General features: G+C 48.8%; 1 protein-coding gene across 5 annotated transcripts in view; it reads left to right on the forward strand.

Moving 5' to 3' along the window:
* LOC140906317 (uncharacterized) overlaps positions 1-16,731 on the forward strand; it is a 77,376-nt gene that overhangs the window by 21,117 nt on the left and 39,528 nt on the right. For all 5 annotated transcript variants that reach the window (XM_073330012.2, XM_073330008.2, XM_073330009.2 and 2 more), the window contains 7 exons: positions 4,015-4,128; positions 4,353-4,457; positions 6,058-6,156; positions 11,200-11,301; positions 12,347-12,448; positions 13,904-14,002; positions 15,541-15,741. In XM_073330012.2, the coding sequence (XP_073186113.1) occupies positions 4,015-4,128; positions 4,353-4,457; positions 6,058-6,156; positions 11,200-11,301; positions 12,347-12,448; positions 13,904-14,002; positions 15,541-15,741 (822 nt within the window). The remainder of the gene's footprint in view (positions 1-4,014; positions 4,129-4,352; positions 4,458-6,057; positions 6,157-11,199; positions 11,302-12,346; positions 12,449-13,903; positions 14,003-15,540; positions 15,742-16,731) is intronic.

Raw genomic sequence — 16,731 nt, forward strand, 5'->3', positions numbered from 1 at the left:
TTTTCCTTCATTTTTCTAGCTTCTTTTCCAACAGCTGGATGGGTGGGAGGATCTGGCCTAAAGGATGCTCATCAGTGGCTTTAGTACTGCCCTCCTTATGGGCGGCAGGAGTAATGGGCCCCACTGGTCCTGCCTCCCACACCTGTAGCCTCCTCACTAAGGGCTCTGTGAGAAGCAGGTGCCAGTGGTGTGGTGCAGCACTTCCAGGGGTATTTATTGTGCCCTGGGTCCCATTGGGTTAAATCCACTGAAAAGTTTTGGAGGGCATCACCTGCTCTTGTGCTGAGCCCAGGACACTGTGTGAGAGTGAGGGGCTCACTGAGAAAGAGGCCTCCATTCAGGACTCCAGCAGAGGTCCAGGCGGCTCTTTAGTAGGGACATCTCCTCATGCAGGGGTTAAATTCTGGCCCCTTTCCATGAACAAGAGCCAGCGAGGGGAGCAGGGAAAGCAGTCCAGCATGATAAAGGGCTGTGCTGAGTGTTGGCACCTGCCAGCTGGCACATCTGAATGGTGGCTGTGAATGACAGGAGGAAGGCAGGCTACCCACACAGCGCTAATCCTGTTCTATGGAGGTCACCCCCCACTGCCTTTCTGAGCCATTGTTGTTGGGCCCTCTGCCCTTACCCCACACTTGGAGCAGCAACAAAGGGAAGTGGGGAAACAGCATTCAAATTCCCAGGGAATGCAGGGGTGCCTTTAAGATTCAATTTGAGTGTTCACCTTTGTTCCATTTAGGATATCTCCTTGGGAAATGCTAATGCATAAGGCAGGGCCCAGCAAGCCATGCCTGAGAGAGGGCTGTAGTGGTAACTGAATGAGTTAAGTGAAAAACCTTGGGCCAAGACATTTGCATGGGCATCTTCTGTCCTATTCGCTGCGAAAGCAAATGATATCACTGGGTTGCCCGCGTTCTAGCTGGCTGCATTCTGTTAGAAATGAACATGGTCTATTGCAAATGAACAGTGGCTCCATCAATGAAGTTTGCAGTGATCATTTTGAAAGAATGATGGATGAGGAGAACTCAGTGGAGGAATTAAGACATGTCCACTAAACTCTGGGGCATGATAGATTGCATTCGAGAGGAAGAGATTGCAGAGGGAGAAGGTACATGGGCCAGATAAAGTACCGGGGAGATGCAGTGTCATCAGTGGGAAGGTATCAGGTATCTTACAGGTTGGTTTAATGTTATTCTGAAGAAAGGGAAAATGCCGGATGAATGACATAAAAGCTTTGTGGTGCTTATAGTTAAACATAAAGGCAATGTTACACTGAGTGCTAATTATGGCCCAATTAAGCTGAAGTCACGTGCTATGAAAGTATGGGAGATGATTACGAAAAGTGTCTCTGTTAAATGGTTGGAATTTGGCAGGGCCAGTATGGATTCATGCTGGGAAGGAGCACGACTGATGCCACTGATGCGATGAATCCTCATGGAGAAGTTCAGTGAAAAAAAGATGGTAACTGGACATGGTCTTTGTGGACCTGGAGAAGACGCAGGCTTACGTCCCAAGGTGTCTGTGGCAGAGAGGTGTGCCAGAAGGATATGTCCATCTTCTCCAGGATACGTATGATGGAGTGACTACTGTCGTCAAAACTACCTGGGGCTCCAGTCGAGAATTTCCAGTTGATGTCGGCCTACATCCGGGTTCAGCATTGAGCCCCTTTTTGTTTGCAGTTGTCGTGGCTGTGATAAGTGAAAGTGCATGGGGAGAGTTGCCTTGGAACACACGGTTGGCTGATGATTTAGTGATCTGTGCAGTAGATCGTGAGACCCTGCAAGCTGATTTTAAACTGCAGCAACATCGTTTGGAGTGGGCTTAGAGGAACATAAATACCGAGGCTCAGTGGTTGCTGATGATGGTGCCATTTTGAGTGATGTCCGGTATTGTACTAACCTTGCCAGGTGCAAATGGCGGGAGCATGACCCCGGTTGTCTGGGACAAAAAGATGCCAATAAAGATGAAAGGTAGAGTGTCTAAAACTGTAATTCAACCCATCTTAATGTATGGGACAGAATGAGGGCCAGCCACAGGGAAGCAAATCGGTATGGTCGCCACCATGGAAATGAAGATGTTGAGGTGGTAAAGTAGTTGGACACTCCTTGGTAGGTTGTAAGGGGCCTAATGTGGGTTGCTCCAGTTGCAGACAAGTGGAGGGAGGCTAGGCTACACTGCTGTGGGCATATCTAGCAGAGAGCTGAGAGCTGTATTGGTAGGATGGCTCTTGCAATGGTTGTGGACAGAAGGTGACCAAGAGGGGGAACCAAAGACTCGGTACATGGATCAGATATCAGCGGACCTCCAAGAGATCAATCAACACAGCAGCCTGGTGTATGATGATGAGTATTGAAAGAAGGCTATAAAAGTCACCGACCTCAAACAGGGAAGTGGCAAGGAAGAAGATGACGACCGCAGGGTGGCAGCTGGGACGGCATGGGAGGTTACTTGGCACCTAGATGCAGCGGAGGGCTTTGGCACTCTGGAGATGACACAGCTCTTCTTTCCCTCCCCGTGTGGAGAGTTGGAGGTGACTCAGATTTTTGTGGACTAGGGCTTGAATTTCGAATGTCCAACTTTGACCTCAGCCGTCTGCCCCACTCCAGTATTCAACCCAGCCTTTGGTCCTGCATCCAATACCGGTGCATAAATAAAACTAGTTTAATCATGTTGCTATTTGAATTGTCACTGGTAGGCTTCAGTGTCAGTCATATCAGATGAAGGGTCGCAATTCACACCCCTCCAATTATTGCTTCATGCACATTTGCAGGCTTGGGACAGGGCACTGCATCAGCTGACACATGAAGGGTTAATTCGGAGCCCGAAGGGCTAGAAATGCGGTTGTGTTGTAACTGAAAGCTTAGATTTTGCAGCAGCGAGCCGACTTTGCGACTGCAGAAAGCCAGACGCTCTGCCTGCAGCTTGCAGAGCGGCTGTGCATGTTGGAAGCATGCTGGAGCGTGTGCTTCTCTGTATAAAGCACCTGCATCTTGTGGGTGAGACCTAACACAGAGGTCCTGCCCCCTGGCCATCAAGGGGTCCCCTTGTGCTTTGTGTAGAGTTGTTAGCTCCAGTGTCCAGCTCAAGCATGGTATTCATGCTGCCTACAACTCCCCTGTAGTTTCCACTCTGCACGTATCTTCTCTTCCCCTCCACAGCTCCAGATTGGCGATACTGGGTGGTTCCAGCCTATAGGCAGCTGTCTAGCCCATATATACTCATACACGGGCTCTGATCAGTGTTTAGAGTGCTTTGAGACCCTTTGTCTGGAAGGCACTACTCCAAAGCCCATTGGAATCAATGGGAAGATGTCGGGCTGTGTATCAGGCTCCATGTGAATCACCAATCATGTGAATCATGATCTCTGGCCTATCTCCCGAGGTTGTTGTGTGGCTTAAGCACTTTGACATCCAGGGATGCTATAGGAGGCAAAGTGGTTTTCTTACATCCAACTGCCCCTCACTACAACGCACTGTGCTACCTCACTACCCTGAGCAGGGCATGTCCGTATAGTGGTTCTACACCTCAAACAACCCAAGAAAGCCAGAGCAGTAGGGGAGGGGGAACGACTCCATATCTAGCACTCACCTCCCTCCATAGCCCAGTGCCATGCTAGGATCGTAGCCGGCCAAGCATTCTTTACAACAGTCGCTATGGATCTGAAGCCCCTTGTGAGAACACCTTAGCAGCTCCCCTGGAAAGTGGCTCTGGCTGTTCACTGTTACCCCGATGACTCATTTCCTGGTGCGGTCTCTTGCTCGGTGAGTGAATTGCTCAGCTGCACCCAAGGCAGACTGCGTAACTGGAGTGCCGTCCCTAGGGAGAGGCAGCTTTGTTCTGCAATAAGAGAGCTGCCCCTCAGCCCCTTTCAGCACCAGCATCCGTTGTTATTTCTGTGGCCCCAGAGGTGTGCGTCAGGCTTTTCAGGTGAAGAAGAGATTAAAGGAGAAATCCGCAGCCTCTGCCCCCTAAGGATGTTAGTCTAAATCTGCCCCTTGCCTTCCTTCCCCATTGCAGCCCAAGGAGCAGTTGCCACTTCATTACGCAGCCCTCCGTCCCACTGGGGCTGTCGGTGTGATGCAGATGCTGCTGAAGGCTTCTCACAAAGATGCTAGACTGAGCCAAGACCAGGTGAGCAGGGCCCTTTCCCTATATGTGACGGGGGCAGTGAATTCTTGTAACACGGGCCCAGCTTGGAGGCCAGACTTGGCACTAAATGAACGCCATGGGCTACAGGGGCAACCTGAAACATGTGTCTCCATCTCCATGCCTGAGGCCCACGTTCCCCAGGGGCGCTGCATGAAAGGCGTCACCAGCCCCGCCAAGGCTTTGGTTTCTTTCTGCCCTCTCCGCAGGACGGCCGCTCTCCTCTCTTCCTTGCCGTGGAAGCTGGGAAGCTGGGAGTCTGTAAGGAACTGCTTTCCACGCACGCCGAGGCCCAGCTGAGCGCACGGGAAAAGGTACGGGACACACGCCCACCCCACCGCTGACACCGCAGCACATCCTCCGTTGGTTTTGTGTCTTCCCCACTGCTGCATCACCAGGGGCTGGCGAGATCAAACTCTATCTAAGAGCTAGCCTGAGTCCTACCCACTCACTCCCCATATGCCCCCCTCCAGCCTTCCGATGGACACACAGAGCCTCAGCTGGTGGAAATCGATGTAGCTCCATTGACATCAATAGAGCTATGCTGATTTACACCAGCTGGTGCTTACACTCTGTCAGAGGAATTAAACCCCTCTGCAGATTTGGTGCCTGTTTGTTTCCTGCTCTTGGGCTTCCTCTGCTGGCTCTGAAGAATCCGTTAACATCTATGCTGTGGGCAGACAGGCGAGCAGACAGGGAAAATAGCTTGTGTCCATTTCAGGCCCCATTCAGGCGGGCGGAGGGGAGGGGAGGAAATTGGTGTTTGCCGAATAGAAAATGTAGGGGGTTAATAGGGAAAAAAATAAATGTTCTTTTCTACTGTGCGTTAAAACAGTACAATGAAGAGCAGAAAGAAAACCGTTCAGAAAAGTCTCCCAACATAGCACCTCCATTAGCTGCCTTGGTGTCAGAGTTACCCCAGGCCTGGCATTGTAGGCCGGGCTTGATCCGCCTGGGTAGAGCTGTGATGGGGGGATGGAAATGGAACCGCAGATGACTTGCGGTCAGGCAGGGCTGTGTGAGGGGGCCCTCTGGAGTAGCTGGAGGCGGGGGTGTTGCAAGCTAGGAATGAGGTGCATTGGTAGAGCTGCGTCTACGTGAAGCTTGCGCAATGCCTGTCCTCTTGAGTCAGAGCTGGGCCCTTCGAACGCCCAGAACAAGGTAACCCTTCAGTATTCTGCAACGGGTACTAAGCAGTCCTCCAAAGGGAAACCCTGAACATCTGTGCAGTGGTGGCAGCAGTGGCAGATGAATAGGCCTGTGCCCAGGGGCTCCAGCCAATTTGGGGGCCCCAGGAGTGCCAGAACGTGTGTACAAGGGGGGAGGGCCACCATCACTGGGACTGTGGCCCCATCCGTGCTCCTCCTCTTCCCCCCGAGGCCCCACTCTCTGGCCGGGCTGGAAGCCAGAGCTGGGCTGTGGTAAGAGCCACCCAGGGAGCTTGGGCTGCCGTTGAGATCCCCAGAACTTCCCTGGGTGGGGTGCCCGAGAGCAGGCTGCAGCCCATGGGCCCCCCCCCCAGGGCAGGTGGAGGGGGCTCCCCACAGTGGCCCAGGCTTTCTGGGCATCTCTTACCATGGCCCAGCTCTGGCTTCCAGCCTGGCCAGAGGGGAGGCCCTTGGGGGGAATTGGAGGAGCAGAGGCCAGGGCCCCAGGGGAGGTGTGGCGAGCCATATGTTCTTTGTGCCCAGGGGGCCCCAATAAATCTTAATCTGTCCCTGGGTGACGGGAGCAATGTTAGGCACAGATAGTGGGTGACTAACAACAGAAAATACAAACGACAATGCCGGTATTCAATGAGCCAGAGTAATATGTTCTACAGCTCCCGAGATATCTGTGTTATTGGGGATCAGCCGCCATTTTCTGCATGATTGAAGATTGATTGATAGGCAAAGTGATGCTGGTTCATTACAGAGATATGGCGACACTGTGCTGCATGCAAGCTGCAGGAAAAGAGATGTGGAAGTTGCCAAAATCCTTGTGGAGTATGGAGCTGGGGTGGATTGCCAGAATGTGAGTATAACATACGCAAAGCTTGGTATTGTGAGCACAAGTTTGGCCTTTGCTATCATTAGAGCTGAGCAGACAGCTGGAAAAAGTCCCCTGATAGCCGATCAGTTGTAAAAACAAATCTTGCTTCTCTCTCTTTGTGACTCCTTCGTGTTTGCTTTGTACAAATACTGGAGTGATTAGGTTTCACAAGCATGAATCCTCACAAGAAGCAAGTTTTATGCTCAGTTCCTGAATATTTGCTAAAAATGAATTTCAAACTAGGACTGGTTTTAATTACAGCTGTGAGAATAACCGATTTTTCAGTTCACAGGCCATTCTGAAAAATCGGGGGAGGAAATCGTTTTGGGTCAACCCAAAAACTATTTTAATAAAATGTTTCAGCAAATGGAAAAGACAAAACAAAAAAAGTTTGTTTCAGGTCAAACAAAACATTTCATTTGGACAAAATGGAAACATTTAGTTTCCAGTTCAACCATTTTACATTTTTTTGATTCTTTAAGAATATTAAAGGAAATTTTTAAACACAAAGTAATTTCAAACCTCAGAATGGAAATTTCATTTTGAAAATGTCTAAATTAATTATTTTAGAATATTCTTGACCGAAACAATTCAGTAAAATCAATACGAATTCACAAAATGTTTCAATGTTGCCAAATCCACATTTTTCACTGAAAAGAGGTTTCAGGCAAAAAAAATTGTTTGCCCAGCTCTAGTTGTAATATCCAAAATCTGTGTAGTATTGGTTGGTTACATAAGTCATCCAATCACAGAACAGAAAGAATGTCATGTGATTTATGTAACAAACCAACAGTGTGTGAATTTCAAAGTTTAATATTGTGAATGATTCCTATGGGGGAAGTCAAAAGATAAATTCAAGGTTGTAATCTGATAATGAAAGCTCAAGAAGTCAATCATAGAATCATAGAATATCAGGGTTGGAAGGGACCTCAGGAGGTCATCTAGTCCAACCACCCTGCTCAAAGCAGGACCAATCCCCAACTAAATCGTCCCAGCCAGGGCTTTGTCAAGCCTGACCTTAAAAATATCTAAGGAAGCAGATTCCACCACCTCCCTAGGTAACGCATTCCAACATTTCACCAACCTCCTAGTGAAAAAGTTTTTCCTACTATCCAACCTAAACCTCCCCCACTGCAACTTGAGACCATTACTCCTTGCTCTGTCATCTGCTACCACTGAGATGAAATCATTACTTATGAATTATTTGCTCAGTTCTATAGCCTACAACCTTGGATAACTGAAGACTTTGGTGAAAGATTGGTAGTCATCTAATGAAAGGTCAAGATCAAAACGATATGCTGAGTATGATATACTGAATAGTCAGTCCTCACCATACCTCCCCCCACCACATGCTGTCCAAGTTGTAATATTACATTCAATTCAAAATTATGTTCTTTGATATTTAGGTAGAAATATGTTCCAAGGCAGGGCATTCCCAAGGCTAAGTGTGCTCCAGCAACATCATCTTGGTCACTGTGCACTTCCTTTGAATTGAACACAGTCAATAATACTTTAAAATTTACCTTCCAAAAAGAAAACTGGAATAGAAAATACTATTCGGCAGTGTGGTTGCTAGATATTTCAACCTTCATGTTGCACTAGCACTAGACGGCGGTGGTTTATATATAATTCTCTGAACCCAAAGCAATCCAGAGCTATTGCGTTTGGTGGGGGGGGGGGGGTTCACAAGCTCTATGTAGCTTCACCAGTGGAGTTTAAATTCCTGAATCCAAGGCATAAGCCAAAGGTTCTTCAATTTTTTGGCCTTCTCTCCTGAGGAGCTGTTAAACAGTGAAGGCTCCTGGACTTGCAGCTTAAACTTGAGGTTTCTTAAATCAAAAGTTCCTCTACATGGAAGTATTCAGCTAGCCGAGTTTACCAGCTCATTGATACACTACATTATCCTTTAAAAATCCACTCTTTAACTGCATGCATGCTGAAAATGAATTTAATAACGATGATAGAGATCATGTGCCTACATAAAATTAGTGACGTTAAATGTTTGCAGCTTTAAATACTCAACTAATTTGCTTCACGCTTATTTTCAAGTCTCCCTGGTTATGGCTGCACTAGGAACATTGGTGCAAGTTAATTAGCAACAGAGCAGTTGCAGCATCGCTTACCAACAGTGTAGGTGTGATGCCCGCCATGTTGGCAGATATACTGGTTGGTTGAACCAGTGACCTCCGGAGTTAAAAGCCTGAGTAGCTGTAGCTTGAGCTGAAGAGGCAAGGCTCCCTAGTGGGGGCTGTAACAGACTCTTATCCTCTGGATCGGGCACACAGGGGTAGGACATGGTTTTCCCGTCCTGCAAATATTTTCGAAAGTTCAAAATTTGTCCTGTCTCGAATTGGGATGAAAAGTCAAAATCTCAAAAATGTTCATGAACCAAAAAACTTGCTTTTTTTTATTTCCATTTTGGGTTATTCAAAACACTTCATTTCAAAACATTTCAATTTTGACTTCTTTCACCTTTTTCTCCAGTCTAATTAGCTTAAACTAGAAATCAAAAAGTCGTTTTCTCTCCAAAAGTTGTTTTGAAACAGAATTTTCCATTTAGAAAAATGTCAAAATGAAACATTTCAATAACTCGGAAACATTTTTCTTGACATTTTTCCAAGTCAGGAAATTTGTTGAACCCGACCCTGTTTCACAAACAGTTTTGGTTTTGACAAATCAGCATTTTTAGATGAAAAATTCCTGACCAGCTCTCCTCAGCAGAGGGTTACATCAGCACTAAGGTAGACAGGACTCTGGAGTTTTTGACCCTGGTTTCAAAGTTGTGGGACCCCTGTTTCATATGGCTTCCAGGGTCTGTAAGCAAATGGGGATGATTGAAGAGGTGGGGTTGTTGTTCTTCCGCTGTACAATCTTTGTGTGTGTGTCTCTCTCTAGCTACGCTATGGATTGAATCCTTCTAGCACCACCATTGTGAAAAGGGTCTAACTATGGTCGTTACCAGTAGTAACAGTAGCATACAGTAACAGTATGTCAGTTTCTCATAGCGGGGCTTAGAGTCACTGAGCAGAAATGAAAGAGGTCCATCGCTCTAGTCAGGTTCACAAAAGTCAGGGATTGAGGCAGGCTCTGTGGGTAAAAGAAGCGTGTAACCAGCTGGGGGCCAATAACCTTTCCCCAAATTATTTGTTCTCTTCCTTGTCTTCTTCTCTAATAAACCCAAAGGTGCAAAAAATAAGGAAAACACCTGTTACAAAGAGCTGCGCAATCCTTTGTGAGGTCCTTTCAGGGATCCCAGAAGAAAATGGTCTCTGACAAGAAGTTTATTTTCATTAAAACTTTCAGGACCAATTTAAACAGTCAAATAAACAAAGCAGTTTTGTAGAACTGCAAGGCCAAAAGGTCCTGGGTTATTTATAAAAGTCCCTTAAGTGAATTAGGCAAAATGCCAAGATAAATCTCGTCTGCTAGCATTCCAGAACCAGGACAGACTTAGCACTAGCACTTGTCAGCTTTGTGCTGAAATATATTGAAAGGCCCATGCGGGTTCAAATCCGCCTTCTCCTTCCAGCGTCTGGCAGAGTAAGGAGGCTGGTTTTAAAAGGAACACGTTGATTCGAAGGACAGGTTCCAATGTGCAATCACACGTTTACAAATGTACTAATCAGAAATGGTTCCAACCACCAGGCGACCAACTCCCATTGATCATGGTCTCTGGTTATGTTTCTCTTTGGCAGGAATGCAAGCACCATTTTCAGTTCTATATTTTCCCCAATAGTTGGCGCTAACAACTTTCACAAGAGTTACGTGGTTCGGTGGTTCTCAACTGTTCCATGCCAGCACCCCAGGTTAGCTAAGAAAGAGAGCGGACCAAATTCGGTGATGAGTCCTGGCCACGTGCCACCTGAGGCACATGGCACATACACTAAGACAACCCCAGGTTACAGCAGAATAGTTGTGGGGACCCCCTTTTATCTAGCCATAGAGAAGGGGAGGATGGACAAGACCCACTGAGACTTGTTCACATACCTCCCCACCGAGCTGAGGACTTGTGACCTAATTAAACACACTTCATTGGGGTGGCTTCTGAATAGATGTAACTGAGCGGAGAGGTCCATGGAAGTGTATGCTGGAAGCTCTAGCATGCCTACTGCTCAAGGAGAGTCTGCTTTAGCTGGAGTGGTTGGATCTGGGCTTTTGGAGCAGAAGGCTCCAAGTTCTATCTGTAATTATGACCCAGGAAGTCCTCAGCAGAGGGTCATAGATTCTTTACATAATACAATAAAAGGAAAACAATGGAAGGAATTAATAGGAACTGGTCTCTTGTCAGTGTCACAGTGTACTGGCTTTCGGGGCATTGAGAACATGGGAAATTGCCCAAGGGAAACCATGGGAGTTGGGTTGCATGGTAGGTTGGGTTTATTCAGGGACCATCTTCTTGTTCTGTGTTTGTACAGTGTGTAGCATAATGAGGTCCTGGTCCATGACTAGGGCTCCTAGGTGCTCCAGTAATACAAATGATGAGTAATAATTCAGAGTTGATCTGTCCCTCGTTGAAAGCCTGATCCAAAGCTCGTTGAAACCAATGTGTTTTTGCATAGGCTTCAGTAGGCCTTGGGTGAGAGACCCCCGCAAGAGACTCATGTCGGGCTGAGAGATTGTCCTGCCTGAGCTGCAAATACCTCCCATTTGCTAGAAACCTGTTCTCTGTTTGCAAACTGCAGGAGCTGGGCCTACCCAGTTCTGGAGCAGTGCTGCATCTCTGTAAGCTGATCTGGCTTTGTTTAGGCCAGACCCTGCTCTCCAGACAGCAGCAGCCCCAACGCTACAGGAAGCTGCCCCCTCACTATCTCCAGGCTTGGAACAGTGACATTGGTTAACCAGGTGATGTCATTCCAGGAGGTGAAACTTTCAGGGCAGAGGAGTGATGCTTTAGTGCAACACAAGGTGGCCGTCTCAGGTACCCAAATTCTCCTGCCCAGTAGGTTGTTTGCTTGGACTAATGGCGGAGCCGCTGGGCAGCTTGGTTACACTACAGCCAGGACTTTCTAACGCTCTTTGTTTTAGGATGAAGGTCAGACTCCTCTACATGTCGCTGCGTGGGAAGGCGATGAAGCCCTGTTGAAATTCTTCCATCACTGCAAGGCCAATCCTAACGTAGCAGACAAGGTGTGTAAAAGGGGGCGGGGAGTGGGAACTGGCTGACTTAGGGACTGCTTAATGGGATCTCGAGTCCTTTTCTTCTGCACTTCAATACCAAACGGAGAGGTGTAATAGATGGGTGGGTGGATGGGTCAATACCCTCAACCAACAGAGCATACAATGTGCAGCTCTGCACCATCAGAGTAAACTGCCATTGGCTCATCCTGAGACAGAGACACGGTTACTTAGACATGCCAGAGAGCTAATTAACTCTTTACAGAGCATCCCGAGAGTCCAGTTTGAGTCATTTTGGGACAGCTAGTGGAGTGATATACCTGTGAAACTGGCGGACACTACACGATTCCTTGAGGGGCACCTTTGATTACAGGGTTTCTGGTGTTAATGGCCTGGAAGCCCTCAAACCTGCATCTGCCTCAGCAGGCAGACAGTCCAAACCAGGAACTTCCCTCCCTTCATTAAACTTCATGGTGCTGGTGAAAGTGGTTCGACCTCCTCCCTTTCCCCATCCATCCAGGCAGGCAGCAGCCCTAGGCAAGGTAAGGGAGAAAAGTCTTTCAAGGGCCCATTCCAGTCAGCCTGGGGTAACAGCCTTTCCCCTCTTCAGTAAGGATCTGTCTTTTAACTGATTCAATTCAATGAAGACAAAGAGGCCCGAGCTGTTGAATGAACTGGTTGATCATTCATGCAGTTGACTCTGCAAATGTTGCTTGGTTTAGCTGTGTTGTGGTGGTTTAAACAAACGTTTGGGTGGGCGGTAGTGCTGGTAATAGGTTGACACCCTTGGCAGGTTGAAGTCATCTAGCCAATGAGCAAGTACCCCAAGAACAGCAGCCATGCCAGCTTCCCCACAACTTCCACAGCTTCAGATCCAGGCTTACCCTGGCTATACAAAGTGTAGTAGAGGCAGGTGTTGATCTGTTCCAACTGAGGGTATGTTCCGCTTAGGTTTGCACACAGGCTCTCTCCCTCCCAAGCACACATTACACTTGCATATAAATGCCGGCAGCTCCAGTTGCTTCCCTGGAAACACTGCTCTCTTTGATGGTTGCAGATGGACAGGTCCCCCTTGCACATCGCTGCAGAAAGAGGCCACACCAATGTGGTGGAGTTGCTGACGGAGAAGTTCCACTCCAATGTGCTAGCTCGCACTAAGGTGAGTGTGTGTGGGTGTGTCTACGTTCCTCTGAGTAGCAGCTTGGCATACAGGCCAGAGAGGACCACGACTTGTACCCACTGTTTGGTTGCTGCTCACAATCTTGAGCTAGACAAAACTGGCTTGGAAATTAGGTCCTTGTTGCCTTAGCTTGGCGCCACACCCTCAGCATGTCTATTCACACACAGTGCTGGGAAATGAAGTGTATAGCCAAGGAATAGGCGAGAATTAGCCAGCTTTCTCAGTCAGGGCAGTGCAAGTGCCTTTCTTTGTCAGGGAACTGGTTTGTTCAAAGACGTTTGGGTTGTGGGCACAAAGGTCGCAAGGCTCTAACTGGAATCCACACGGAAATGTGATGTGGGGACACTTCCACTGTAATACACTGGCTGCGCATGTTGCCATATGGTGGTGGCCCATTGAGAGGATAAAAGCCCTAGTGCAGGGGTGGGCAACTTTTTTGGCCCGAGGGCCACATCTGGGTATGGAAATTGTATTGCAGGCCATGAATGCTCACAAAATTGGGGGTTCGGGTGAGGGAGGGGGTGCGGGTCCTGGCTGGGGGTGCAGGCTCTGGGGTGGGGCTGGGGATGAGGGTTTGGGGGTGCAGGACAGTGCTCCAGGCTGGGACTGAGGGGTTCAGAGGGTGGGAGGGGGTTGGGGTGCGGAGGTGGCTCAGGGATGCAGGCTCCGGGCGGCGCTTACCTCAAGCAGCTCCCAGAAGCAGCAGCATGTCCCTTCTCCAGCTCCTATGTGGAGTCTTGGCCAGGCTGCTCTGCACACTGCCCTGTCCGCAGGTGCCACCCTGCAGCTCCCATTGGCCGCGGTTCCTGGGTGCGGAGCCCCCCTGGCTGCCCCTACACATAGGTGCCAGAGTGGGGACATGCCGCTGCTTCCAGGAGCCACGCGGAGTGGGCCAAGCCCCTGTCCCCGCTCCCTGGTGGGAGCTCGAGGGCCGGATTAAAATGTCTAGAGGTCCGGATGTGGTCCCTGCGCCGTAGTTAGCCCACCCCTACCCTAGTGCCAGCTGAGGAGGATTCACTGTTGTGTAATGTGGGAGAGGCCAGTGTTTGGGCTGATTTTCTGTTCTATCCTCAACATTGCCTGTGTCCACTGTAGCTGTGATGAGCATGTTGCCTGTAGGCGCCCAGCCCTCGTTGTAATGTCAGTCACAAGCAGCACAAGTGCTGGTGCATTGTGACAGCTGCCCAGAAGGGCCCGCGCACCAGAAAGAGCCTGTTTCCGGTGCACAGGTGAAAGCAGGAGACAGCTGTGGTACAGGAATACTATACTGATGAAATTGGAGGGACAGAGGGAGATGGGGCTGGGACATTAGGAGGGGAATGGGAGGCAGGGTCCTTATCTGACCCATTCCACCTGTGGAACCTTTGCCCAGCTTCTTGCCTAGCCCAGAGATTCTTGTCATTCTTACTTGCTGCCCATCCTTGCTCCCTGCAGGACGGTAGCACCCTCATGCATGTTGCCTCTGAGCATGGGCACCCTGACACCGCTCTGGCTTTCCTGAAGAAAGGAGTCCTGCTGCACATGCCCGATAAGGTAACCCAGCAAGGAGAGTCAGGCAGGGCCAATGTCAGCTGCTAGAGCTGCTCCAAAACATCCAGCCAACACTTGGGTTCGGGGGGACAGAAAACGCCTTTTCAGCCAAAACAAAAATGTTCATGAAGAAGATGGAGTGGTGTTGTAGCATGTCGGTCCCAGGATCTTAGAGAGACAAGGCGGGTGAGGTCATAGCTTTTACTGGACCAACTTCTGCTGGGCAAAGAGACACACTTTCAAGCCACACAGAGCTCTTCTTCGGGTCCTCGTCTCTTGAATATCCTTGGACCAACAGATCCTGAAGAAGAGCTGTGTGTGGCTCGAAAGCTGGTCTCTCTCCCCAACAGAAGCTGTCCAATAAAAGACATTACCTTGTGAAAAAATGTCACGTTGTTTGAAATTTATCAAAAGATTTTTTAAAAGCTTACTTTCTCCCCTTCATTTTTTTACTGGAAAAGTAAAAATTTAGACAAGAGAGGTTTATTTCCCACCACCCTAGCAACTTATGATCTTATAAACCATCCCAGACAGTAGCATGCCTGGGACAGACACCATATATCAGATATGTGAACTGTGTGGCAGGGCTCCACTCAGCTGTCACTGATTTAATTATGTGGCATCACATAAGTCATTTTAATAACGTTCTGCCTCGGTTTTCCTATCTGTGAAATGGGGATTTCTACCTTTCTCCTAGTGAATGGTATAAGACTCACTGTTTCCAAAACACACCGAGATCCTGAGTGCTAAGATGCTGTAGGAGTCCAACTTGTTTATTAAACTGTTTCCATTAGCCATACTGCTGCCCTTTACTGCTGCATCTTTCCTTCCCAGCTGTCGTCTTAGCCTGGAGTTGCATCTGCTTTATTGAAACTGCATTTCCAGTCCCAATAAACCTTGCATAGAACACACTAATGTTGGGGAAATATATTCACCTCTGGCTGTCCACCCCCTGCCCCCCCCCCCGCAAAACAAAGTGATATTTTTGGGGAGGGGAGAAAATTTCACTGAACATTTCAAACCCAATGAAAAATGTTCACTTCTTCGTACATTTTCCATACCTTTTTCTGACAAGCTCTGGAGGCTGCCAGGTGTCTCACATGCATAAGAAGGGTGCCAGGAGCAATATTTCGGTATCACCAGGACTTGATTTATGGAACTGGCAGAAGTCTTTCTCATTTCAACACAAACTTTCATCCAAATTTCGATGACGGTTACCCCCAAATTACTTTCATAATCCCCCACACACAATTGTTTCCCCACCTAGCTTTCTATATTTCCACTTTTCTTAGCCACAAAGAGCCAGTGTAACCCCCTGATCCATGCGTGTTGTGTCCCCCATCTCATGCCTGATCCACGGTGGATGTGAGTCTGCCACAGCCCCAGCTCCACAGAGTGGCCGTACCAGCTCCTCCGGCACAAGTGATGCCCCAGCCCTCTGGCAAATCGATCCGCCCCGCACACGTTAAGGTGTCAGAGTGGATGGAGGGAGTGAGTGTTGAAAATCCAAGCGCCCGTGGAACCAATTGCCTCTCTTTCAGAATGGGGCGGTCTGCTTGCACGCGGCAGCCAAGCGCGGTCATGCTGCCGTGGTGAAGGCCCTGCTGCAAAGGGGGGCAGAGGTGGACGCTCGAACCAAAGAAAACTACACGGCCCTGCACATTGCTGCCCAGCACTGCAAGCCGCTGGTGGTACAGACTCTTCTGGGCTTTGGGGCCCGGGTCCAACTCAAGGGAGGCAAGGTAGGGGCGAAACTTGGGGTGTGACTCTTCCTTGCAGGCGGTGTAACCTTAGTTCCTGCTTTCATAATCAGTGCTTCTTTCTTACTTCCTCTGCTGTAACAATACCATCTTATTCCCAATCCCCCCGGCACCCAAGCGGGTTGTGTTTTCGATGCCCTCCCTGTATCAGAGGGGTACAGACTGCCAAGTGATCAGGATCTTTGTGGGCTCTGCTGGGATTTCATTCACTGACACAGAGCTCTGCTGCATCCAATTCTAATTTGCCCCGATTGGTTTTAAAAAACCAGAAGGCTACTCCAGGCTCCCTCTGAACCCGGTTGTAGTGTTGTTGCAAACGTACACCAGGTGGCGTCACAGCACCACCCACCAGCAGCGTTTTCTGCACCAGGGAAGAACAGCTAGCCGTGTGCCTGAACCGCGGGGACTGGCTGACATCGTCTCTCGCCAGCTGGGGTGTGAGAGCCCTGAGCACACGCAGGGAAACCCTTCCGAAACGGGACACCCTGGGATGGATTGTAGCTGGCTGGGGTGAGGGAGTTATCAGTGTGTACCCCCAATAAAGCTAATGGGACCTGTACAGACAGCTCCTCTGGGCTGGAAATATTCCTCTTTATTTGTATGATGCTGGAACAAATAGAAAGACATTGTGCAGATCCGTTAAGCACCACTTCCGTGGGACACGAGCCGCTAGCCATGCTGTAAATGCTTCTGAGGGATGGAGGTTGTTAGGGATTTATAACAAGCAGTGATGGCAAAGCCCCTAATAGCGAGATCTAAAGGCTGTGGAATATTCTCCCAAGGGAAGTGTCAGAGGCTTTGTAGCCAAGAATAAAAGACAGTAAGTATATTTAGGATATAGAGGTGAAATATACGTATTCATGAGTATTATGACCCAGGGCCTAGAGGCCTGTAAAATATTCAGTTGAGCCACACAAGGCTTAGGCCTGAAACAGGTTAGCATGACTATACTGAAAGATAACCTGGTGCCGA

This window comes from Lepidochelys kempii, chromosome 2 (genome assembly GCF_965140285.1).
Source record: "Lepidochelys kempii isolate rLepKem1 chromosome 2, rLepKem1.hap1, whole genome shotgun sequence".
NCBI lineage: Eukaryota > Metazoa > Chordata > Testudines > Cheloniidae > Lepidochelys > Lepidochelys kempii.